Genomic DNA, 26,404 nt, shown 5'->3' with positions numbered 1-26,404 from the left:
TGGGCTTAGGTATGAAATAGGGAAGAGAAGCACATGAGCAACCAATGAGGCTCTAATGCACTGTGCACCGTGCTGCAAGCTTGCTGGCCATCTTCTGCTGCTCATTTGTTAGCCAAGTGTATCCTCACCAGCCTTGGAGAGCTTTAATAAATCAAGCCCTTGGTATCAATCTGCTTGTATTGTTGTGTGTTGTCTCTTAAAGCCAGTTCCTTTGGTTTTTCCTGGGGACTCTTCCATGGTCTGCCTGTGGGAGTGTTGTGCAAACGTCCTTGCCTCCCTTTTCTTTGGCATATTGATATAGAAACATTTCCTAGCTTAGGGCAGAAATACAAAGAGATTTGTCTATGCCTTGTTAAAGTTTTTTTTTCTTTTTTTTTGCTGATAGGACTGGTTTAGCACTTTTCCTTCTTTCAGTTTTCTTTTTCTACTTTCCACCAATAATATGTATTTCTGAGCACTGCAATAGAAGTAGTAATCGCTCTCCGTAGATCCATTTTACCATATCCATTGTTGCTCTTCTTCATCAGCGCCAAATCTGATAATCAGCAATTTTCCTGACAACAACATAGCAAATATTATATTGTAATGTCCACTGTGTAATGCAGTTTGTTGTCACAGTAGATTCACCGTCTCTCCTTTGAACAACCTCTAATTTCCTGATCAGCAGTAGACCCACGGCGCGAGCCCAGGAGACAGGTTGACATTTTCTTTGAAGGTTAAGAGAAATACAAGAGTGTAATCAATATGACAAGCTAATTACTGTCGCCCCTAATGTAGTCGTCCCCACGGAGAGCCAGCCAAGGCTGACGATCACTTAGAGACGTGAATTATGCACCGGGAAACATATTTTCTTGTGCGATTGTGTTCACAATGAGCCTTACCTTCTGGAAACAAAGACTTTTAAAGGAGTTTCTTTTCATTACAAGTATCTTGCTGATTATCTTGCACGCACATTAAGTAAAGATCACAGGCTCCCTTTCAATAAAAATACAAAAACAGTTGGCAGATATTTTTGTGTAGTACAGAAAAAGGTAAATGTGATCATAACAAGTGGGGGGGGGGAAGAAAATGTTTAAATTAATTCTTTATTGTTTAAATTTCCAGTGGTTGATTTTTTTTACTTCTGCAGCCTTCATTTAAAATGCATTTTACATGATAACTGCACTTTCACAGTTATTCTAACTCACTATCCCTCTCCAGCAATTTTTATGCAGGGTAGGAAGGAGCTGTAGGTGAGCTGCAGCCCTTGTATTTTGACACAATTTTTCACTAACCACCCAAAAACAGCCTGGTGGATCCTTAAAAGTGCTGGGTTGTGCGCCCAGCTAAAAAGACCCAGGGAGATCACTGTAGTGGTTCTTCGTTTAATTTACATCTGTGGCTCACCTAGCCACTTTTGCACATTACATAGTTACATAGTAAGCCAGGTTGAAAAAAATACATAAGTACATCAAGTTGAACCACTAGGAAAAAAAAACATATCCCAGATATAAAACCTATAAACATAGCTGATCCAGAAGAAGGCAAAAACACCCTGTATAATTTGCTCCAACAGGGGAAAAAAAATTCCTTCCTGATTCCCCTATTCCTTAAACTTGATTCCCCTAATAATTTAATCCTGCCAATATTACTTTGTGAAAGCTGATGAATTCTGAATTCCATCTATATTTTATAATTCAAGTTAAAAATGGAACCCAATGTTCTCATTTGACTCTGTTGCTTTTGAATACACCCCTAATCACATCATGACCTGACTTTTATTTTTCCTGGGTCACCTATTTCATCCTTTGAAGCAGAGAGTCGGGTAAGGTCACTGCAAATATCCAATAATTAACTATCTCTACCTTTCCCTATTTTTGGTAAATATCCCTTTATATATTTAGCACACAGGACGGTGATTGTCAGCTACTTTATGGTCATTGTGCACTTTGTCATCGTGCCTTAATTGTGTTGTTGATTTTGGCATAACAAAGGGTTGTTGTCAAGTAAAGTGAAATTCTGGATGTGGGTCTTTCAAAAATTGTAGAATTCATGTTTTTTCAGTTCACAGTTAATGTGTATCCAGAGGCACCTTTTTATAGTTTTTAATAGACTACAGTGTTCTCCCTCGCCCCTTTTTGCACCACTCAGGTGTTTTTGGGTGGTTACTAAGGAGTTGGGTCACAATACAGAGACTGCCACCCGGCTTAAAAAATTTCTGGGTTGAACTCTGGTTAGAGTCCCTTTCATGAGTATATGGTGCTAAATCGTTGACGCTTTTTCTTAGATTCCCGTCTAAGGGTGTAGGATTGTTCTAATATATGGTTTCTGGACACTAGGCTGGCGAGTGAGTGTAGCATTGAAGTGGTACACCATGTTATTGCCCTCATAAAGGTTTACCAGAATATAAAAGCAGAGGGAAACTACATATATCCAACGCGCTTCATGGACTAAGCCTTGCTTACTTCATCAGGGCTTTTGGGACAGCATATATAACTTTGATAACTAATAGTTTGCATTTAACTGGCTTGTGCCGGCTGCAGCTGGTTTAAAGCTAAACTTCAGACGGATATAAAAGGCACAAAATAATGCAATTCAATAATCATTATTTGTACATTTTTAATGCAAGCAGTGTAACTACCTGAATGTGACCTGGTTTAGTCTCCTTCAATCCTAATGTGAGGAAAGCTGAGTGACAGAACAGAGATCTTCAGTCTGCTGCTTTGACTTTCACTGTCCAGTCACAGGCTGAAGGAGGTTAAAGACCTGTAAGTGTTAAGCTGCGTACACAATTGCAATTTTTGTCGTTGGAAAGGATCTTTCACGATCCTTTCCAACGACAAGGGGCTGCAAGATGCATGAACGATGCTGTACATACAGCACAGTTCTGCTCTATGGAGAGGGGAGGGGGAGAGCGACGGAGCGGCACCCTGCTGCGCGCTCTCCCCTTCCCTTTCATTACGATCGGCTGTCGTCCATCGTCCGTGGATCCGGCAGGTCGGTCGTCCGGACGATGGACGACACCGACTGTACACACGGCAGATTTTCGCCCGATAATTGGCCGATGCCGATTATCGGGCGATAAAAATCTGCCGTGTGTACGTAGCTTTAGGCTGCGTACACACGTCAGATGATTCTCGTCTCAGGGCTGATATCAGATGAGAATCTGGTGTGTGTACTGCGCTCGTCGTCTGCTTATCCGACTGCCATCCTGGCGGATCCACGGATGATGAATGATCATAATGAAAGTGAAGGGGAGAGAATGCAGTGGGGTGCCACTCCGTCATTTTCCCCCCACAGCAAAACAGTGCTGTATGAGCTAGTGTACCCCCATAACTAGTATATTATACAGAACAGTTAACCCTGCTTGTGCTGGCTTATATTACCATTGAGCCCTGATAAAAAGGGAGATCCTTTGATTCCTGGAATATGTTGGAAGTATTGCTGTTAAACAATAAAGTTCTCCGCGCCTCCATAGTTAGGGCAATCAACACTGAGCAACCAACGTCTTGCAAATAAATCTCCACATCCCCGCCAATTAAATATAACAAAATGCAGAGTTCAAAGATTTTGATGTAGAAAAGTTTATTTTCATCTTTGTTGTAACAAAAAAAAATATTAAAAACCGACACACAATTTTATATTACATAATGATAACTTTATGCTTATAATAACAATAATAAAAATGTGTTACAAAATCTAAAACTGATCCATTGTGAAGGTGGATGCACTGCATGTGCTTAGGGAATTAGTATGTTAGGATAATTATTATAGTCCAGAAGTCAATATGACTTAGAAATACACTGTAATTGTACCAAAATAGCTATAGTTAAATAAAAAAAGAAATATTTGTCGTTTCAATACTAGACATTTTTACTACTGCAACTTTTCTATGTGGTTTTATGTATAAAACTGAAGATGACATTCCTTGTTGGGAATCAGTTTCTGCCATTGAAACACATGGACCTGGAGGTTTACCACAAGGAAATGTCAGGTTCCCTGTTTTATAAATAGAGCCATAAATGAAGCTTCAGTTAAGGAAAACATCCTCACATATAGATATAAACATCCTCACATTAGATATAGATGTTTCCATGCTTACTCTTTGAGCCCAGTTACAGGAACAGGGATAAAAGCATTAGGAGAAATTTAGCCTGAAAACTGCTGCAGCAAGTGCAAAGAATGGTAATTTGTATAACAATACAGTTACAAAATAGTTTCTGTAGCAATAATACATTAGATTTACCTAAACTGAGGAATACTTTTTGCTTGTACTAGAAATAGTTATAATCTAGGCCAATGTTTGTTACGCAGGGTTCCTCCAGAGATTGCTGGGAGTTCCTTTAGCAATGAAGAATTTGGACCACTCAGGTCAGTTTAAGTGACACCAATGGTCTTTTATCCGTAAAGGTGACATTCTTCCCACTAGCCAGCAATTTAAGAGGCATTATTCCAACTGACCACCATCCTAATATACTGTGGGCAGTAGATATAGCAATTATAAAAGGGGCTCCCTGAAGACCTGAAAGTCATTTCAAGGGATCACCCATGTTAATCAGGTTGAGAAAGACTGATAAAGGCTGCTGTCACATCACCTGGACCAATGTTTTGAGATTCATCCAATACCTTGACTAGTGAATAGAGACATCCCTGAGCACCTGAGAGAATTAATATGTTTTATTTGGCTTTACCCATAAATTCACCCTTCTACTACAATATGGTTACCATTTGTTTTCCAGTTCCAAGCAACCAAATGATCGAAAATACCTTTAGATACATCACTTGATTGCTCTCCCAAGAATGTTCCTTCTTTTTTTTTCTAAAATCTTTTAAATATTTTCCATTCTTTTCCTTTTAATAGACGTTACAGCCATACAAAGATATGTACATTTTAGCCCTTGCTGTTTGGAGATATAAGAACAATGACTTCTCCTAACAACTATCAAATTCCTTTGGAGGATAAAAGTTAGATTCTAGTTGGATATAATCAAAAAAACATTAAAGTATATGTTCAAGCAAAACTTTTGTTTTCAGTTGTTTCGATAAAAAAAAAAGGAAGAGCAAATATACTTTTAGACTTTGTTTTTCTGTTTCATTGAGCAGGTTTCTCTATTGGAAGATTCCCCCTTCTTTTTTGTTTTGGTGACAACTCAGAATTATAGATATTTTTCTCTTTATAAATGGCAAGGGTCATTAGGACAAAAAAAGGTGAATCCGCCTAACATAGGCAGAGAAAACAATACAAACAAACCTGCCCGGGGCTCTACAAACCTATTCATACAACACCTTCCCAGGCTTAAAGAAAACTTAGTCACATACATTTAGTATTTTCATTATCGGGTGCAAATTCTCCCCAGTTTTTCCCCTTGTTGCATTTTACTATCAGTGTCATTGCTGAATGGTATAATTCCACTGGCTACAGTTGAGGTTTCTTCAACACAGCCCTGGTAATGCCATTTTCTCTACTAAACTCTAATCCAATGTTTTTCTCTGTAATCACTGAATTGGAAAAGACAACAACGCTGACTGTAACCTCTACAGTATGTTTTGTCGGTTAATACCTAACTACGTTAATGAAATCTCATCTGATGCAAACTATATTAACAACTTCACCTTTGTCTATGGAATTCTAAGTAAAGGAAAATATTGTGTGGGGGTTGGAATAATAACTACTTCATTTTTCTATTGCTCTCATGTCTACAAAGGTAACTCTATCAACAGAGATCTTAGAGAAGTTTTAACTTTCCCTAAAAATCTTGGCTGCATTTGCACTTTAGTGGTTGCAAAGTGGTATTTTGTCTTGACATGTGTCAAGCTTGTATTGCACATTTTGTGTTTTATGTAACTAATAATAATACCATGAATTTTTCATTTGTTCAGTCAATTTGATTGGTCTATTAAGGATAATTGGGGTAAAAGGTATTTACAGACAATTCCCATTTTTTTAAATATCTAATGCTAGAGTGTACAGTCTTACAGTCTTGGTATCAGCTGTGCACTAAATATTTGGTTATAACATTTTTCCAACAGGTGCAGTACATAAAGATGAATGGAAATTTTTGTTCCATTTCCATTATTATTTTAATTCTCTTCCTGCTTCACCGGTTGTAGCTTTCATGTATCCCACTGGCTTCCCCTGCTTTGGTTTTGAACATTACTCTTTAATACTTGCCTACTATTACCTGGGTTAGTGTCAGGACCAGCCATGACTGCCTGGGTTTTGTAACCAGATGATCAGAATTCTTTCGGCTAGACTTAGTCCATTTTACATGTGCGTATCTGCGAGTTCTGTATCTCACTTCTTGATTTCTGTGCTACAAATATGTTCAGGAAATATTTGACCCTCCTTGCTAGTCGAAGTTCTCCAGGTCAGTGCGATACAGCATCATCTTTGTGGACCTAAGAGAGTATATCCTGCCCTTCTCAGGTTTCCAGAACAACCCCTGTCCTCTTTTTTTTTCGGTTTTCGCTCTAGACCTCAATTTCATGTATTTTCCATTCAGATTGGTTCCACCACAGGTAGCTTTCCACCATCCCCCTGCAAAAATAGAAGCTATTGTGAATTTATAATGTAGACACACATATTATGTTTCACATAAGTCAGTGATAATTGTATATATGCCATTGATACCCAATTGCTAGTTCACCTAGACGGCTGTTGGTGGCAGCACGGGTGCACAATGGAAGGGGTGTTCTGATTTCCTGTGCGCAAGGTATTATGCTGGGTTATTATTATAAATTAAAGAATCACAAAGCCTGTTACTAGGAAAGCGTGTGTTGAGAAATTGCCCTACATGGGACACAAACTAGTGGAAAAATCCATCTACGCTATGAGGAGAGATTAGCTGAACTGAATCTGTTCTTCCTTGAGAAGAGACGTATAAGGGGCATATGATCACCCTGTATAAAATATATAAATAGTCCACATAGAGAAGTCTCTTCCCAACTATTCACTTACAAGGGACAAGGGGGCGCTCTTTGTGTCCGGAGGAAAAGAAATTTATTCTCCGGATAAGGAAAGGATTGTATGGTCTGTGAAAATGTGGAATCAGCTCCCTCAGTAAGTAGTTTCAGCAAGTTCTATTGATTGCTTTAAGAAAAAGCTGGATGATTTGTAGAAGCACAGAATATACCTGGGAATAAAGCTACGTACACACGTCAGATTTTTATCGCCCGATAATCGGCATCGGCCAATTATCGGGCGAAAATCTGCCATGTGTACAGTCGGTGTCGTCCATCGTCCGGACGACCGACCTGCCGGATCCACGGACGATGGACGACAGCCGATCGTAATGAAAGTGAAGGGGAGAGCGCGCAGCAGGGTGCCGCTCCGTCGCTCTCCCCCTCCTCTCTCCATAGAGCATGAACGGTGCTGTATGTACAGCACCGTTCATGCATCGTGCACTCCCTTGTCGTTGGAAAGGATCGTGAAAGATCCTTTCCAACGACAAAAATTGGCAGTGTGTACGCAGCTTAAAGGCTTTAAAGTAAAGATAAGAGACTGCTGTTACAGGGAACATCCGACTGCCTAACAGGACCAGGAAGGGATTTTTTTCCCCCTGTTGGAGCAAATTGTACCAGGGTTTCTTTTTTTTGCCTTCCTCAGGATCAACTATATCCATAGGGTTTTATATCTAGGATATGTTTATATTCCTAGTGGTTGAACTTGATGGGCTTTTGATGTGTCTTTTTTTTTTAACCTGACTTACTATGTAAATTTGTGACCGGTCCCCACCCAAAAAATAAATAAAAAAAACCAAAACAATAATCTTTAGATGTTTTTAACGCTAAACAAGACTCTTGGTGAAGGCCGTTACATACATATTGGTCCAGCATCTCAGTTTATTGCTGGACTTTGACCGTTCAGGTTTTCTGATCTAAGAGTGAGTTTCTTTCAAGTAAATGAAATCTCACCTGATAATGTTTCAGAAGGACATTTCAGGTGCAGCGAGTGATGATCGCTGGTCGAGAACCGCAGCGGTGTGTATTCAGGGATAGCGCTGGCGATGTTCCCGAGAACCTGGGAGACTTGTATCGTGTAACTTGTATCTTGGTTACCGAGAGTAAATAAGTACTCCACATATCGAGTGTTATACTTCCAGTCCTGGAGCTCAATGTGCAGAATGTAATCCGCTTGCTGAGTCAGTGAGTAGATATTCCTCAGTCCCAGCCAAAATTCACCTAGAAAACCAAACAATAGTGTTAGAGGACCACCTATAAAAGCCTGAAGTAGATTCTGAACCTACCCTACTTCCATATTCTCTCCAGCCCCTTTTAGCTGGGTGCACTACCTGGCACCTGACAACTCAGTAACCCCTGTTCTTGACGCGTTTCGCTGATTCTGATGAAGCTTGGAAGCAAAACGCATCAAGAACAGGGATAATTTGTTAGTGTACACTAAAAGATGAAATCTACGTGATTTGTTCACGATGAGGATTAGTTGGTGTGTGTTAAATAGAATAACACATGTTTTTATATCATTTAAAAATAAATGGTTATATGCTTTTTACATTAGTTTATGTAATGATTATAAAAATCCCCACACAAAATTGTTCTTTGGATTTATTACTATATAAATCCTGTTTTAATAATAATAATATTAATCATATTTATTTTATGTGATGTGCATGCACAACTTCTATATTGTACAAGCAACCCCATCACAATTTTTTAAGCTCTTTTATATGAGGATTGCACAATTTTTTGTGAGGATCTGCTGCAATTCCTGTTTTTTTTGTTTTTTTGTTATTTTTTTGTACCCTTGCGCCTCTTATAACAAACAGGAATTCTCAATTTATTTTTTCAATTCATTCTTATTTACTTTAATAGTTCTGTTCAGTTATCATACGCATCAAATGCTGTGTAATGTTTGTTTTGACCCAGTCAAGTTCCTCCCGGTAAAGTATGTCATTGACTGCCGATTTGTTTGTATGAGTTGGTTTTGGAGCTCAGAACAGTGATTAATTAACTAGAGCAAACAAAGGCGTTTCGGTCTGACCCAGCAATCTCTTCCCTGATTGGCTACCAGAGGTTGTACGATGGGGCTTAAAAATTTGTTTAACTTTTTTTTCCTTTGGAAAGGATACAGTGACTGCATGATGCAATAAGAACGGATAGGGGGTGGGATTGCCTCATGCAATAGTGTCAGATTGGGATTGAGATTCTACAATTTCCTTTTATACAATGAACACTTGAAAATCCAGTTATATATAAAACCCCAATTATTGTTATGTATGCATAACATTTTTAAATACAGCTTGCATAAATACTTGAATCTGTATTTAACGCCATTGGGCCTGATTTATTAAAGCTCTCCAAGGCTGAAGAAGATAGACTTTATTATTATTTTTATTATTATTAATAAACAGGATTTATATAGCTGCAACATTGCATTTTTTGCATGGAAATGTATTTTTTATCGTGGGCTATAATTCTTAGGCATGATTTACTGAAATATGTCCAATATTTAATAAATTTAATATTAAAATTTAATATATATATATATATATATAGATATATAAATTATATTATATATGAAGATTTCTTTGCATTGGACTCAATACAGCTATTTTGTATTGAATCCAATACAAAATTATTTGAATTTCCCACCACGCCTCCCGACCGCACTGACATCACTGGGAGATTGTCTCTGCAGTTTGTGGCTGGAGATCAGAGGAGAAGACGTGTCCCCAGGACCTGTGGGGAGCAGCAGGAGGACGGCGGATGTCGATGGAGCAAGGTAAGTGGGGTTTTTTTTAAGTTTAAAGCAACCCTGAGTGCGATTTAGGATTACCACTTTTTGCATTGAAAACCTCAAGTCACACTCGGAAATACTGCTATGGCGGTTAAGCAACCAATGAGGCTCTAATGCAGTGTTGCAAACTTGCTGACAATCTTTTGCTTTCATTGGTTAGCCAATCATTCGTTAGCCAATCTTAAGCCTGAGGCTGTGTCTAGACCAAAGTGGACATTGTTCGGGTGTCCAGGATTTTGGTTATGTTTTCTGGCAGAGTTACCTGTGTCACAAGGCAGGCTCAACTGAATTTCCCAGCTATTGGCACATAGGAAGGTTCACCTACGTATCTCTTTTTAGCTGCCCCTTTTTTTAAAAACAAAATATTTGGGGCTTTCTCTATGAATGTGGGCAGCCCCCATGGACAAGTCAAACAATCCTGTGCCTGTAGGGAACAACTATGTGTCTAATCTCCACGGGTCTCCAGGTATGTAACACTGAAAAGCTGCTGAATGATGTTGATCTTGCATCACTACCTATTGTGTGTGCACCACATACCAAACTATCATATATAGATACTTCCCTCACCTCCTAGATTGTAAACTCTTCTGGGTAGGGCCCTCCCCTCATCCTGTGTCACTGTCTGTATTTGTCTGTCATTTGCAACCCCTATTTAATGTACACCACTGCATAACATGTTGGTGCTATATAAATACTGTTTATTAATAATAATTATAATATAGAATTTTTTCACCTGATTAAGTGGAGATTTTGTTTTCTGGCACATTTAAGTATTTAAAATTGAATCCTGGAAGTAGCTGACATGACTCAGCAGGGACTGCATTAAAAGATTCACTAGCAGGACATTATTAGAAGGATTTGATCCTAAGACAGTTACGAAATTAAACTCACCGGCGAGGTCACCAAAACCGCTGCTGTAATCTTCCCAAGTCTGGTTAAACTCCACAGAACCATCTGTTCTTCTCTGGATCACTGTCCATGCTGCATCTGTAGGAGATAAAAAACTATTTGTCAGTGATCTTGTGTGGGGTATAAAAGGTGCAAAAGCCTTCATATTTATTTGTGAATGATAAAAATGATGGCTGGCATTAATAGGCAAAGCACATTACAGCTAAATTTCCTAAAGGAAATCTGTACCCCAAAACATCTGAAGGGAACTAAATATGAACTATGGGAAGCTATAATATGCAAATATTATTAATATAGAGTAATTATATAGCCCCAACATATTACACTGTACAAAGTCCATAGTCATGGCAATAGTTGTCCCTCTAAGGGGCTCGCAATCTAATGTCCCTGCCATAGTCATATGTCTTTAAAAACAGTTTAAGGTCAATTTTTGGGGGAAGCCAAATAACGTAACTGCATGTTTTTTTTTTGTAATGTGGGTGGAAACACCTGGAGGAAACCCGCGCAACCATCCGGAGAACCTGCAAACTACATGCAGATAGAACCCTGGCCAAGATTCGAACCAGGGACCCAGCACTGCAAAGCCCAGAGTGCTAACCTTTGAACCATCGTGCTGCCCTATTATCAATGAGGTCAGGGTTTGGCTATGACACTTTCTTCTTCTTGTTCTTTTCTGTTGTTTTGATGGGCAATATTTGGCCTCACTAACCAACAGAAAGGCACAGAAGGATGATAGAGGTGGAACCATAGTCAAGTGTTGAATTGGGTTTGAATGATGGAGGGCCCTTCCATTCCGGAAAGGTTTTCAGGAAAGGTTCTCCATTCAGCAAGAAGAGCATTTGTAAGGTCAAGTGCGGATTAGTTGAAAAGACTTCACCCGCGTTTAAAGTTCCAATTTATCCTAAAGCTGTGTAGTAGGTTTTTGGTCTGTTGTCTGTGCAGACCACTTCTGCTCTTCTATTCAAAATTCAACAAACCATGTCATTATGCAGCTGGCTTTTTTACACAGGTACATAGTCATTCTGGAAAAGAAGTCTTTTCTAACCCGTTCAAACAAACTTTGAAGTACGTAGGCTGGATACACAAAGTGCATAAAGATACAAAAGACTGCATGTTGCATGAAGGTTTGTGGCACCCTGCTGCACTTTTTCCCTTTCATTTGTGTTACCATCATTCATTGTTTGTTGCCCATGGATCTGCCAGAATGATTGTCAGAACAACAGACGATTAGCACTGTACAAATGCCAGATTCTTGCCCGATCGGACAAGAATTATCTGACGTATGAACATATCCTTAGTCGTGAGTTTTTTTTGCATGTGGTAGCAATAACAATACCCATTGGAATCATTTACATATGAGTGTAAGCCCACAAACATATATGAATATATATATATATATATAATAAGCCCACAAACTTTTGGCCATAAAGACAGGTGTATCTATCAACTGTGAAAAAACCTTTGGCTTAGTATTTGCAGTATATATACTTTTGTTTTTTTATTGTTAACAGATGGACCCTAAAGCAGGACAGATATATATTAGAAATGCTTTTTGATGAGATTTGTTGCTCTTAGTTAGACTTACCTGGGGTCATTTCACAGTAGACTTTGAATTCTGTGTCATTTGTAGGTCTGATTGTATAAATTCCACTCATCTTTTCACCTCGACTGTAAACATCGCTGCAGTCTCTGGGGTGATCTGAAATATCAATCATTGGATAAAATCAATGCTTAGTGATCTCCTAGGAGTTAAAGGGGTTTTGTACCTGTTAACTACCAAATAACTTCCTGTTCAGACTTTATGTTTCTTGAACTAAAAAGTGTTTTTTAAATAATCCATTGCATTGTAGTCAAAACCCAGTGTTCTCCCCAACACCTTTAGCTGGGCGCACCGCCTGTTTCTAAAAATGTCTAAAATTGAGTCACAATACAGGGGCTGCCACCCACCTTGAGTTTCTTCCCACCCAGCTTAGAATATTTTTGGGGAATATACTAAAAACCCAATGCACCAAAATTCCTATGATCATAATTTCTTTTTACTTTGTTCCTACATCAATTTAATTAAAACATAACCTAGTGTTGGACAGTTTCAATGATTTGGCACAAATTTCTTACAATCATGACAATCATAAACTGAGCTGGTCAGCCCTGATTTTTTTCCATGCCTAACCATTGACATTATTTACCAATTGGCTTCTGCTTTGGGTCTGCTGAGTCGTTGGAATATAAAGATTTGAGGGTATCCAGTCTGTGGCTAGTGGGAGAACTCTTGACACTCTCATGAAAGTTAGCATTGTTGAGCTGTAATGGAAAAGCAGACTAATATTAATAAACAGGATTTAGCGCCAACATATTACACAGCGTTGTACATTAAATTGGGGTTGCAAATGACAGACAGATACAGACAGTGACACAGGAGGAGGAGAGGACCCTTCTCAGAAGAGCTTACAATCTAGGAGGTGGGGCAGTTAGCACACAATATATATGAAATTACTGTAATTGGAAATACAAAAAATCACACAGATTTAATCCCGCAGATCCCTCGATGGCGCTGGTTCCCTTGATCCGATCCCGCGTTGTCCTAGAATTCCTCTTTGTCGCATTGTCATTTTCTCTTTTCTTTTCCGTCTTCTTCTTGCCTTCTTTGTACATCACCTGATCTGGCACTGCGCAGGCGTGAGATCGGCGACGTAGCCCAGTGAAAAGGGGGAAAAAGAGAGCTAATCTCACTGCCCATGCGTGAGATTGGCATCTCTCTCCCCTTAGTGGAAAAATGCCCCTTCTTCATATGCCCAAGATCAGGCATGGGCAGAAGGAGCAGCCAGAGCCTCCCAGGATGCTGGACGTAGGTATCCCAGGAGGCTCTCCGCTCCTATTCAGTCTTGATCGCCGCAGTGATCAAGATTGAAAGGGGCGGTGCTGCACCCTTTTTTTTTTCTTTATTTGCAAGAAAGAAACAAAAACATTTTTCCTTTGCATATAAGAGTTGTCTACACTTTTAAAGTGAAAATGTTTATGTGTTTAATTTGGAGTTACTATGAATTTGCATGAAATGAAGTCCATGGTAAATCCTACAGATTTTCCTTGCTCCAGGCAATCATCTGCGATTGGTTGAAGTAAAAATCTAGCAAAAGTACAGCTGTCCCACACATGTTGCAATTCACTGTGCTAGATCTTTGAACGACAGGCTAGCAATGACTGCTGTTTACTATTTAGGAAGACGCCACAGGGTTCATACCGCTCACCCACATCCATTTTTCCTTTCCGTACAACAGACAGAAGATTGCTTTCTGTACAGCTCCCACTCATTCCTTCTGTTCTCCAAAGGTCATTTCCAGAGACAACTATTGAGCGCCTGTACGGGGGCCATATCTCAATAACTAAGGGCAATATTTTATTTTTCTTTAAAATGATTTGCCCCTGATGACCAATGCCAGGTAGTGAGCTAACATTTAGATTACCTGTGCTGATATCAGAAACCCGCCACTTTTCATTATTCACCTGGCTGTTTTTGGGTGGTTACTGAAAAGTTGGGTCACAATACAGGGGCTGCTATTTTAGCATTTTCAGATCATTTGACGGTCTTCTACAAATCCAACTGCCGCATTATTGTTGTCTAAGAGCAAACACTTCTAGTTGCCCACTCTTGCATATTGGTCAGAGAAGCCGCCTCTATGTTTAGGGAGTCAGAGGGGCTTGACTTGAAAACATAAAATGTTCACGCCATGGAGCTAAAACCATCAAATTAAGAATCCTGGTATTGGCCGAAGACATACTTTTGTTGGGCAGTGCAGCATATTGTGGTAGAATGTCACTGGAGTGGCATGGTTCCATAGCAGGACCTTTTTATTTTACCTTATAGCCATAACCCACAAAAAACAACTAAAAACATAGTTGATCTGCCAAAGTGAAAATGCCACCGCCTAACAAAATTATAGAGAACATGCGATAGAAAAGTTTAACTAGGGGGGAAGAAAGATTTGGACTAAGTAAAAAAAAAAAAACACCTAAAATACTTTGGTAAACTGGTTTAAAAACAGAACCCTTTAGCTGCAAATATAGTGGACATATAATGATATATATGGTTAAGCCTATCACTAGCACAACCCAGTTTTATTTCCTGTTGATCCTTCCTGTAGATCCAATTAACGTCTTCATGCAATTGCAACAACAATTTTGTTTTCATGTGGACAGCAGGTTAAAACTAAGCTGACCATTGTAAGCATCCCCAACTTTTGTTGTATTGTTTGCCCCAACTTTTATCTGTCTCACCTTTTCTAAGTACCTTGACTTTTATGTAAATTTGAAAACAACAAGGTCTCTGAAAACAAAAAAAAGTAACTCATACGCTCTATACTGTCATTACAAATATTAACCACATGCAGTTATCAGAATACAATAATATTGATTATGGTAAGGCTTTATAAATGCTGATGATAATTTGAGAACATTGTGATTTTAGATCATGGAGGGACCTATCCTAGTATTACATAGTTAGGTTGAAAAAAGACATATAGGTTCATCAAGTTCTACCACCAGGGAAATAAACATATCACAGATATAAAACCCTATGAACATAGATGATCCAGAGGAAGGCAAAAAAATAACCCTGGTTCAATTTGCTCTAACAGGGGGAACAAAATATTTCCGGATCCCGTGAGGCAATCAGATGTTCTTTGGATCAGCAATTGTTATCTTTTTGCTTTGCTTTATTTCCCAGTTATATTCTGTGCTTCTAGAAATCATTCAGCTTTTTCTTAAAGCATTTTATAGTAGTTGCTAAAACTACTTCCTGAGGAGCCAATTCCACATTTTCACTGTGAAGAATGCCTTCCTTACTTGAGACTAAATTTCTTTTCCTTCAGACACAAAGAGTGCCCCAAGTAATCATTCCTCACAGTCAAAAAAAAAAAATAATTTTAATATTTTATATATACAGGATATCAGGGTATTGCTATGCCAAATGATGTTTGAATTATCTCATATACTTACGTCTGTCCTGAGCATATAAAATGATCGGGTCTTCAATCAATCAGGTCAGGTGGTTTTGTAATGCTCTGTATTGTTGGATCATTTCTTTCATCTGAGTTATTGTAAGAATGCACTCTCTTTACTAATGCTCTCTGAAATGACTCAACCGTTGGCTAATACTCATACCACAGAAGCAGAACTGCCGTCATATTTCTGTGCCTTTTTGGCTGAGCATGCATTTCCCAAACACGTTTGTGCCGGAAACACTTTTCACCCAAATTTACCGTGACATGTGTAAGACGTGACATGTGCAACGTTCCCTTTAACACTACAAGCTGTTGCAGCTGAATACGGGTTTGAGAATACATGGCATCAGCAGTATCTCTCTGACACGCAACACAACTGCCAATATCTGGAGATGGATCTATAGAAGAATAAAGTTTTAATAATAACTAGGATCGATTTGTTAATATTATCTGAAGCTGGATCTCCAAAAGAATGAAGTTATCATAATAACTAGGACTGATTTGTTAATAATATCTGGAGATGGATCTATAAAAGAATGAAGTTATAATAGTAACTAGGATTGATTAGTTAATAATATCTGGAGCTGGATCTATAGAAGAATTAAGTTATAGTAACAAGGACTGATTTGTTAATAATATCTGGAGATGGATCTATTGAAGAATGAAGTTATAATAGTAACTAGTACTGATTTGTTAATGATATATGGAGCTGGACCTATAGAAGAATTATGTTACAATAATAACTAGGACTGATTGTTGATAATATCTTTAGCTGGATCTATTGAAGAATAAGGTATAACAACAACTAGGACTGATTTGTTATTAATATCTGGACCTGAACCTGTAGAAGAATAAAGGTATAATAATACCTAGGGCTTATTGTTAATAATATCTGGAGCTGGATCTATAGAAGAATGAAGATATAATAATAACTGCGACTGATTTGTTAATAATATCTGGAGCTGGATCTATAGAAGAATAAAGTTATAATAATAACTAGGACTGATTTGTTAATAATATCTGGAGATGGATCTATAGAAGAATGAAGTTATAATAGTAACTAGGCTTGTTTGTTAATAATATCTGGAGCTGGATCTATAGAAGAATAACGTTATAATAATAACTAGGATTGATTGTTGATAATATCTTGACCTGGATCAATTGAAGAATAAAGTTATAATAATAACTGGGATTGATTTGTTGATAATATCTTTACCTGGATCTATTGTAGAATGAAGTTATAATAATAACTAGGCTTGTTTGTTAATAATATCTGGAGCTGGAACTATTGAAGAATAAAGTTATAATAATAACTAGGACTGATTTGTTAATAATAAAAAAATAATTAGAATCGAGTCCTCCACTATGATTTATAGCTCACACTTAATCTGTCATTTGCAGATTTATCATTGGCAAAGACTTTATTCTTTGGATCATCAGAGCATTGTAGAGCTATAAGGATACGTGTTTATATCGAGGAAGAGAACCGGGGAAAAGAAGAGACAACAAAACTTGTTCTAACTCATAAAGAGCAAACAGAATCATTTAGTACAAGCTGCCACTACTTGCTCCTGATTGCAACCAGAAATATCTTTCTTTAGCCATAGAAATCAGCAATGTTGTTTCTGGATGTTCGGCAGTCGTATTAAAAGGATGTTCAGAGTCAGTCACTGATTTTAAAGCCTCTATATTTGTCAACCTCCTGCTCTTTTGATCTTTTTCCACCCATTGAAGCACCCTTTAAAAAAATTCTTTAAATATACCTGTGACCACACATGTCCTATTGATTACAGCATAGAGTGGTGTCATATAATCATGTCTCAGTGCTCTATGCAGAATTTTTCTGTGGGTCTGGTAGGAGAGAGGGGTTTAAATGATGGAACTTTGGCAAATATATTGTTATTTAGTTGGAGTCAAGCTCAGGCCAGACATACCGGTATTTTATGGACCCCATGCCAATAAAACACCATCCCTGCTCATTTGTTTTCTCTGCATCCCTCTGTGGCATTTAAAAAATGAATGCACCCCCAGCCGTTCCATAATACATAATAATGCAGAAACTTTAGAAAATGTTTATGATTAAATGTTTCTTTAATTAAATTTGGCTAAAATTTTAAGTTGCGGTAGTGGTAGTGTTGGCGGTAGTGGTTCAAGCTTCACGATTTCCAGGATTTCCAACAAGCTTTGCAGATTCACAAAAAATTTAAATGTTGGGTTTACATAAAGGGTCGGAGTTTTGTTATTTCAAAATTCAATATCCACTATCCTGCGCTGGTGTATCAGTATTAGAGCTTCCATATAATTTTTTTTGTGTTATGTACCATTGTAATTATGACACATTGTACAATATTTTTTGGGGGATTTACTCCCCATATTTTGCTGACATAAACACCACAAACCAGAACCTTTCCCCTCCTGCAGTAAGGGGAAGTGATTCATGTGGGGGTTACCATTATCCTTGTTCTGTGTTCTTTTAGTATTTAGTATTTTTTTTAGTATTCTCTTCTGGTGTTATTAGAGACTAGCAGCGCCACCTAGTGCTATGGTCTCTCGGTGCTTCTTGGCTTAAAGCAGGCAATGACAATGCCAGAAAGTTGTTTTTTTCAGCTGCATGTGGCTCTTTTTCCTTTTTTGTGGCCCTTTTACAGCTTTAAAAAAACTGGGTCTCAGGTTGTGTCGAGTGGCCTAAACTTTCCTTTTATTTTGCAGCTGGTTATGGTTTCACAGGATATAATGTTTTTCCCTGCTTTATTACATTGACCTCAGACCACTGTTTCCTTTGAGTTTGACACATTTGGCCTAAAGTCATCCTATTGAGATAGGGAAATAAAAGATTAAAAGTTCTGTTAGGTTTTTATTACATTTGAAGGTATCTAAAGAACACACATTCTTTAGATATGGGTTTTGCAGAGTTTTGCATTCTCGTATAAAATCGTTCACAATAAGTTTAGGGCTACTGTAATGTTCCTGGAAATCAATATTTGCTTGCTTGTTGTATTCGGCAAATTGTTTGCAATTTAGATATTTTCATCCCTTTGTACTCTCCTTGTAGGAACATCCTGTATGTCTACCCTCAAAGCCTTAATTTTGCGAATCGCCAAGGATCTGCAAGGAACATAACGGTGAAAGTGCAGTTTATGAGCGGAGAGGATCCAAGCAATGCCATGCCGGTAAGGAAAATACATAGCATAGCAGCTTTTTAAACAAAGACTAATTGTGGCATATACAAAACATTCATATGTAAAACCTAATAATTACATGGATAAAAGAAATGTTAAAAATTACCCAAGATTTCACCATAATAAATCATTAAAAAGAAATATACTGTATATACTTGAATATAAACCGAGGCACCTACTTTTACCTGAAAAAAACAGGAACACTACAATGATTTGACTATGAACCTAGGGCACAACATGCAGCTGTCATGCCAACATTTAAAACACTAATTAGTAGAAAGGCCAATAAAATAGTTTTTAAAACAAATACCACTAATTATTTTAAAACATTAAAAGGTTTTTGTGTTATTTTTACTGCCTACTAGTATTTTGTACTTCTGAGTTGGTTATGATGGGTCATTTGCTCACTAACAATCTTTTGTCCAATAGTCTAATTAGTTTTGACTTCTTTAATCAGTGACTTTTTCTTTGTCCTTTCAGGTTATCTTTGGAAAATCAAGCTGCCCAGAATTTTCAAAAGAGGCTTATACAGCTGTCGTCTACCATAACAGGTAACTTTCTATGTTTAAGGCAGACTATATGCCTAAAAGTCTGTGGACACCTGACCATCCCACCTCTAGAAACTTCCAAGATAAATCATTCTACTAGATTGTAAGCTCTTCGGGGCAGGGTCCTCTCCTCCTGTATCACTGTCTGTATTAGTCTGTCATTTGCAATCCCTATTTAATGTACAGCGCTGCGTAATATGTTGGCGCTATATAAATCCTGTTTATTAATAATAATAATAATAATAATAATAATAAATTCTAAAAGCAGGGGCATTAATATGGAGTTGCCCCTGCCCTTCTACTGCGGCTACAGTAACCTCCACTCCTCTAGGAGGACTACACAGAAATTTGTAGTGGGTCTGTTAGAATTTTTGCCTATTCAGGCAAGAAGAGTATTTTTGAAGCCATGTACTACTGATGTTGAATTGGAAAACCTGGCTTCCAATCAGAGTTGCAAAGGGCTCTGTAAGGGTCACTTTAGTCTCCCTTTATTTGACCACTTTATTGGTCAAATAAAGAAGCTAGCTTTGTGCCCAGGAGCAGAGTCATACTAAAACCAGAAAATTATTTCTTTGAACGTCCCATTTAGCTGAAAACCCCCAATTGTCTTAAATTGTCTTTGAATACTGTAACATTAAAAGTAAACTTCAATAGACAGATCCTTAATTCCTGTATGAGCTTAACCACTCCTAAATTCTCTCTTTCTGGGCCTCACCTTAGGAGGTAAGTGGAGGAGGATCTGTTCTGTAATCCAGCAAGATGGAACTGTCCAGAACTAACAACACATTTTGTAATTTCACTACAACAAAGACAACGTGTTGTCATTTCTAATTAAAAGTTAGGAGTATACTAGACTTGTGGCAGATCAGTGCGGATCTTGTTTAAACACAATTATTGTTACTGCAAAAGAGGAGATATTACCCATAACAACCCAATTCCTTATTTGCAAAAAGGGTAACCACTTCCCTCATTCAATGTATAATGTAGTATATCATGCCCGTTCCCAGAACTATTGGATTTAATGCTTGAACACCAACAACAAGATATATGTTTCTTCTTGAGGATGTTGCAGTAGTTGTGGGGGGAGATGGATCCCTAAGGTATACCTACTTCTAGGGGTCCTTGGAGCTCAAAAAATTACCCAGTGCATTTCACAACATTTCCAGCTGCTTTATCCAGAGAAGGGAAGGCACATACAGATAAAGAATATGGGCCTGATTTATTAAAGCTCTCCAAGGCTGGAGAGAATACACTTTCACCAGTGAGGCTGGGTTATCCAACAAACCTGGAATGGATTTCTTTAATGTCATTTGCTATTTGCTAGCAAATGCTTTGAATCCTGGACCAAATCCATCCCAGGTTTGTTGGAACCCCCAGCTTCACTGGTGAAAGTGTATTCTCTCCAGCCTTGGAGAGCTTTAATAAATCAGGGCCTATGAGCTGATTGTTATAAAGCAACTTCAGCAATAATTAAAAACTTGAGAACACTCCTGCACTGCTCTCCAATATTGAACATCATAGGATAATTATCAGATGCTCCAACAACATCAAGTATGTGAAATATATAAAAGAGGAATCTTCAGAATGATCTTCAAATATACCTGTAGGTGTTGCATAACAGGAGAACCGTCCCCCATGTGGCAGACCCAACCCAAACCCGATGCCTTATTTTTTTGGGTTTTTTTCAAAGTGAAATCTGTCAGTGGTTCTATATTTGTTCTGTTTCTATAAAACGTAAGTAACATCCCACATTTTTTAATTCATTTTTTTTCTGTTGCAGGTCTCCAGATTTCCATGAAGAAATCAAGATCAAATTGCCAGCCACACTAACCGACCATCACCATCTACTGTTTACCTTCTATCATGTCAGCTGCCAACAGAAACAGAACACACCTCTGGAAACCCCAGTGGGCTACACGGTAGGAATACATTTTTGTGGATGACACCTATAATTTCAGATACAAATCATTTGTCTTCTGCAATCCCATTTTAATTTATTATACATTCCTTTCTTCCTTTCTCAGTGGATTCCAATGCTTCAGAATGGGCGCCTGAAGACTGGACAGTTTTGTCTTCCCGTCTCTCTAGAGAAACCACCCCAGGCCTATTCTGTGCTCTCCCCTGAGGTCAGTGCACGTAGAACATATATGTACATATTGACACACTAAACCATGCTACCTATTGATGTGGTGTCTTTATATTTTAGCTACAGTATAATTACCTGCACTGCCTGCTTGTGCAAATTTATCTTTACCAGTGAAGTGCTAAAAGAAATTTATTGTATCACTGATTTAGTCTATGCTTATTTATCATCTTCTGGAATATTTAAAGTAAACTATTACTTTACTATAATAAATAATTCACTATTATAGGTAAACTAGTCACCATACTGTATCTGTGGAGGAGCAGCATTGTTACCCAAAAACAGGAAGTGTTAGGACTACAGAAAACACCTTTTTCCTCATATGTAGTGGAGTGGTACTGTGATTCACAGCTGAATCTTCTCAGTTACATAGACACTAGATTTTTTGCAAGCTCCAAAGGGTATTTTTTTGCACTTTCTGAGAAAGAAAACTAACTAATAGAGCCACCACAAGTGTGGTAATTTTCAATATTTTTTACTTATGTTTCAGGCTTTAGGTAAACTTTATAGGCTGTTTCTTAATTAGCCAATTATAATGCAGCGCTTACATCCATAGTGTTTGTAGTAAATGTGAGTTTGTATGAAAACAGTACAGTTCTGTTGATTATTGATTGGAATTTTTTTAATCTGTAGTTTTAATTTCCTACCTCCCCTCAGGTCCCTCTGCCTGGGATGAAATGGGTTGATAACCACAAAGGTGTCTTCAATGTGGAAGTGGTCTCTGTGTCTACAGTTCATACTCAGGTATGTTTCATTGAACATCTAGGCATAAAAGAACATGGACTGAACCTTCTATGTATTGCAAAATTCTGGAGCAACACTTCTGCTTCCAGTATAGAAAATGGCAGGAATACTGAACATATTTTGGAGATACAAGTTAGATCATAATATTGTTGGGGTCATTTAGGAGCTGCATAAAGTTGAGCCTGATGCAAATCAAAAAATGCACTGATAAAACAATTTTAGGGTAGGAGCTTTACCTTTATTTCTGAATGCAATTTGAGATGTATGTAGCTTTGCCCTATAGCATAGACATTTCTGGCAGAGGAGGTGACCTTTGTTTTTTATTAGCTGTATTTAAATATTAATTAAAGGTCTTGTCCTGCCCTAGCATGTGAATAGTAATGACCTTTTCACTCCATCACTTTGCTTTCTCCTCCTATCAATATTCTTCCTGCAACACGCCTTATAATGCTGCTTCTATCCCCCAATTTTATCTTTGCTGATACCAATGCCAAGTCAGATCCAGGCACTTACACTGTTTGCACACTACAATCAATCAATTTGATGTTAGCTTGAAACTCATCCTGTGGAAAGGGAAATATTCAGGCTGACCTCTTGCTTTTATAATCAAAGTTTATGACTCCACAAATTTTATTCCACAAATTTGACTCATCTTTTATCTGCAAATTGTACTTAAGAGAAAATCAATCAACCCAATGGTCACTTAAGTTTAGCAGAACTTTAATTTCTGGTAGGAATATCTCACCAATGAAATCCATAAAAAAAAAATTAGGTGGAATTGACTTGGATTGTCACTCCTGGCATGAAACAAAACGGACCTCTTAGATTATAAGCTCTTCAGGACAGGGTCCTCTCCTCCTCCTGTCATTGTGTGTGTGTGTCTGTCTGTCTGTCATTTGCAAACCCTATTTAATGTACAGCACTGCATAATATGTTGACGCTATATAAATACTATTTAATAATAATATTAGTAATGGCAGCATTTAAGTAAAACATACTGCATCTTGCACCCAGGCAAAGAATACATGATGACTACCATGTCGTGGAAGTTGTTTTACATTGTACAGAGATTATATGAATTTCATTTAGACAGACCTTGTCAGTAAGATAAAAGGATCAAAGTCTGCTTATGCAATAGGAAAAATTACTCCCTTGTACACATGTACGGTATATGAAAATATAATTAGTTAAAAAGGTTTCACTTTAAATGTGAGGATCAGCTTTAATAAACACTAATCTTGTTTATTTTAAAGAACTGAACACACTTGCTGATCCTTTGCTCTAGTTTGTAATCGTGATCACCTGATTATGTACTGTAGATATAGTCTTGGCTGCAGGGCCTAAATGTAAGGTGCTGTATTATCAACTCAAGCCAAGCAAATTTTTAGTTGATTTTTTAAAAGTCTGCACATGTGGGAGATTCTTGCCATAGTAAAGGCTTGCATGGTAATATGAAATCATTTAATAAAGTAAAGAGATGAGTTTACCTAGACAAGCGTCATCGAATGTTTCTTGGGGTTCATGCACAATTCCCCATTAATCAAGGATTGAATTTTTCGTGTGAGAGAAGTCCAGACAATTGGTTATTTCTGGATTTTTTTTATTGTAATTAGTAGTTAGAAGCTTTATCTGTTGAGTAGCCAACTCTCCTGAGCGAGCTTTAAACTTTTATTTACAAGCACTGATGAAGGGAGATTTGTCCTTGACACCCAAAACGCATTGCTCACGGTTTGGAAGCCCCATCCCTTTTCTTTACACAAGTTAGCTCTCTAGGAGCCTCATTAGGGTTTCATTGGGCAACATAGAGCTGCCACACTATAACACTCATTTGATAAAATCACACCTACCAACAGTGTTGAACCCTTACATTTTTTTAAGCCAGGTGAGAAGAAATTGTAGGTGGGTGACAGCCTCTGTACTGTGCCCCAACTCTTCAGTAACCACCCAAAAACAGCTAGGGGGTTACTTAAAAGTGCCGGGTGTTGTGTCCGAATAAAAGGGGCTGGGGAGAATACTATACCACCAAGCTTTGAGTTCAGCACGTCATCACCCCAATTTAGAATTATTCATTAAATCTTTGAGTTCTCCAATTTCTCAGTGTCTATGGTACTAGTGCAGATAGAGAGGTTCTATTTACACCAAGCAGAGACATAGGGCCTGGTTTATAAAAGCTCTCCATGGCTGCAAACATGGAATGGATCCGGTCCAGAATTTTAAATATTTGCTAGCAAATGACTGAAGAAATCCATCCCAGGTTTGCTTGGTCAACCAGCTTCACTGATGAAAGTGTAGTCTCTCCGGCCTTGGAGAGCTTTAATAATACAGGCATCTAGCATACCTACATGTGTTGAATGATGAAGATTTAGATGAAGGTTGTATCGAGCAATAATAGCTACAGGGTCTTTTGAGAGACATCCTTTGCCAAAATTAAAACGTTTTAATGACATCTTGCTTTCCCTCTAATTTTGTAGGATTCTTATTTGGACAAGTTCTTTGCCCTTGTTCATGCCTTGGATGAGCACATGTTCCCTGTTAGAATTGGCGACATGAGAATTATGGAGAACAACTTGGAAAGTGAACTGAAAAACAGCATTCTGGCCCTTAGCTCAGCTCAGCTGGAGCCCGTCGTGCATTTCCTCCACCTCTTGTTCGATAAATTGATCCTTTTGGTCGTAAGGCCTCCTGTTATCGCCGGGCAGCTCGGTAAGTTACAACTCAAGCAGCAAAACAAGAGTCATTCGGATATGGCAACTAGATAAAGATTAATGACTGAATGAAAACAATGTGTCCAGTTTTATGTGTGTATGTATGCTCAGAGGATTGAGACGTCTGTGTTTAATGAACAGTAACTCTCCTGACACCCTCTTTCTTCTGTCACTTTTGATGCCGAACTATAAAATATTTTTCTTGTTAGTTAACTTAGGACAAGCCTCATTTGAGTCAATGGCTTCCATCACAAATAGACTGCACAAGAATCTGGAAGGAAACCAGGACCAGCACGGGCGAAATAACCTCCTGGCATCTTACATTCACTACGTGTTCAGGCTTCCCAACACCGACCCCAATTCCCCATCTCCAGGTAATTTATTAGGAACAATTATATATTCTTCATGCTACTCTTATGATTTTAGATTACAAATAGAAAGTTGTTTCATTCTCTCTTTTTGTTCTTCAATTCTACATTTTCACCAGCTGTATGAAATGAAAAAAGATGAGACTTTTTTTTGGTCATGACCACTTCATAACCTAATATGGTCTTTTATAGAAACAAGTATAACTACTATTTATAAAAATCTAGAGTCAAACAGTCCTTGATATAACACAATTTTAAAGGTTAGTTCCAGCTAAATTATTACTTTGGTATTTGACAGTGATTGTTTTCTATCTGAATCTGATTGACGTTTTCAAACTTTCTCATTTTGTCCAAGACCAAAAGGAAACATTTTGGCCTTTTTTTTTTTTTTTTTTTGGTCTTTTGCATAGGCCCCAAAATAGACCTAGACAATCTCAACCTTGAGCAAGAAGTGTGTTAGAGCTACAGAACATTTACTTCTCTGCTCCACTTCATAGCAAAGAGGAATTGTTTTGTAATTTACAGAGGTCATCTTTGCAGAGCGTCTTGAGATAACACCCCAGAGTATACTGGCATATTAAAACTAGAACTCCTGCTCAATATAGAAATAGGTCCATAAAAAAATTAAAATAACAAAGCCAGCTTAACTTCTGTATTTACCTTCAATTCGGTATTGCCAACAATGCATGCTGCTGATTGCACAGTTACAGAAACAGCACAGAGATAAGCTAATCTCTATCTCGGTAATAATGAATACAGGTCTGCATTTATCTGTGTGTTATATCTACCTAGAGTTCAGCTTTATATTTAATATTTATATTACCGTATTTTTCGGACCATTAGACGCTCCGGACTATAGGACGCACCAGGTTTTCCGCACGGGAAAACAAGAAAAAAAAATTCATTTGATTTCCCCTGAGGTCCAGCGTGCGGCACTTGTGCCCGCCCATGAAGGCGGCGCCGATCGGCATTCATCAAATCAATCGGCGCCGGCTTCGTGGGCGGGCACAAGTGCCCCACGCTGGAACACAGGGGAACACAGGAGGAAAACAGACAGAGGCTGACAGCAGCCAGTGTC

General features: G+C 38.1%; 2 protein-coding genes across 2 annotated transcripts in view; one reads left to right on the top strand and one right to left on the bottom strand.

Annotated features, from left to right (window-relative positions):
• DOCK7 (dedicator of cytokinesis 7) overlaps nucleotides 1–26,404 on the top strand; it is a 123,257-nt gene that overhangs the window by 36,495 nt on the left and 60,358 nt on the right. Inside the window, 7 exon segments of the mRNA XM_072420705.1 lie at nucleotides 18,692–18,809; nucleotides 19,299–19,369; nucleotides 21,147–21,285; nucleotides 21,391–21,492; nucleotides 22,167–22,253; nucleotides 24,725–24,956; nucleotides 25,168–25,332. Coding sequence (XP_072276806.1) covers nucleotides 18,692–18,809; nucleotides 19,299–19,369; nucleotides 21,147–21,285; nucleotides 21,391–21,492; nucleotides 22,167–22,253; nucleotides 24,725–24,956; nucleotides 25,168–25,332 — 914 coding nt within the window.
• On the bottom strand, nucleotides 3,548–12,968 carry ANGPTL3 (angiopoietin like 3). Its single transcript, XM_072419393.1, has 5 exons — nucleotides 12,829–12,968; nucleotides 12,228–12,341; nucleotides 10,625–10,720; nucleotides 7,894–8,160; nucleotides 3,548–6,517 (listed from the first exon to the last, which is right to left on the bottom strand). The coding sequence occupies exons 2-5, from the start codon at nucleotides 12,295–12,297 to the stop codon at nucleotides 6,330–6,332; spliced, it is 621 nt and encodes a 206-aa protein (XP_072275494.1). The 5' UTR covers nucleotides 12,298–12,341; nucleotides 12,829–12,968; the 3' UTR covers nucleotides 3,548–6,329.

The sequence above is a fragment of the Pyxicephalus adspersus genome, chromosome 8, assembly GCF_032062135.1.
Source record: "Pyxicephalus adspersus chromosome 8, UCB_Pads_2.0, whole genome shotgun sequence".
In the NCBI taxonomy this organism is placed as follows: Eukaryota; Metazoa; Chordata; class Amphibia; order Anura; family Pyxicephalidae; genus Pyxicephalus; species Pyxicephalus adspersus.
This window is presented reverse-complemented; position numbering and strand designations above follow the sequence as displayed.

Bases quoted from the DNA above. Each gene is read 5' to 3' on its own strand.
- ANGPTL3 (XM_072419393.1), bottom strand. From the start codon at position 12,297: ATGAGTGGAATTTATACAATCAGACCTACAAATGACACAGAATTCAAA. The intron at 10,721-12,227 runs GTAAGTCTAACT...TATCTCCTACAG, and splicing joins CTACTGTGAAATGACCCCAG to ATGCAGCATGGACAGTGATC. The intron at 8,161-10,624 runs GTGAGTTTAATT...TTGGTTTTCTAG, and splicing joins CGGTTTTGGTGACCTCGCCG to GTGAATTTTGGCTGGGACTG.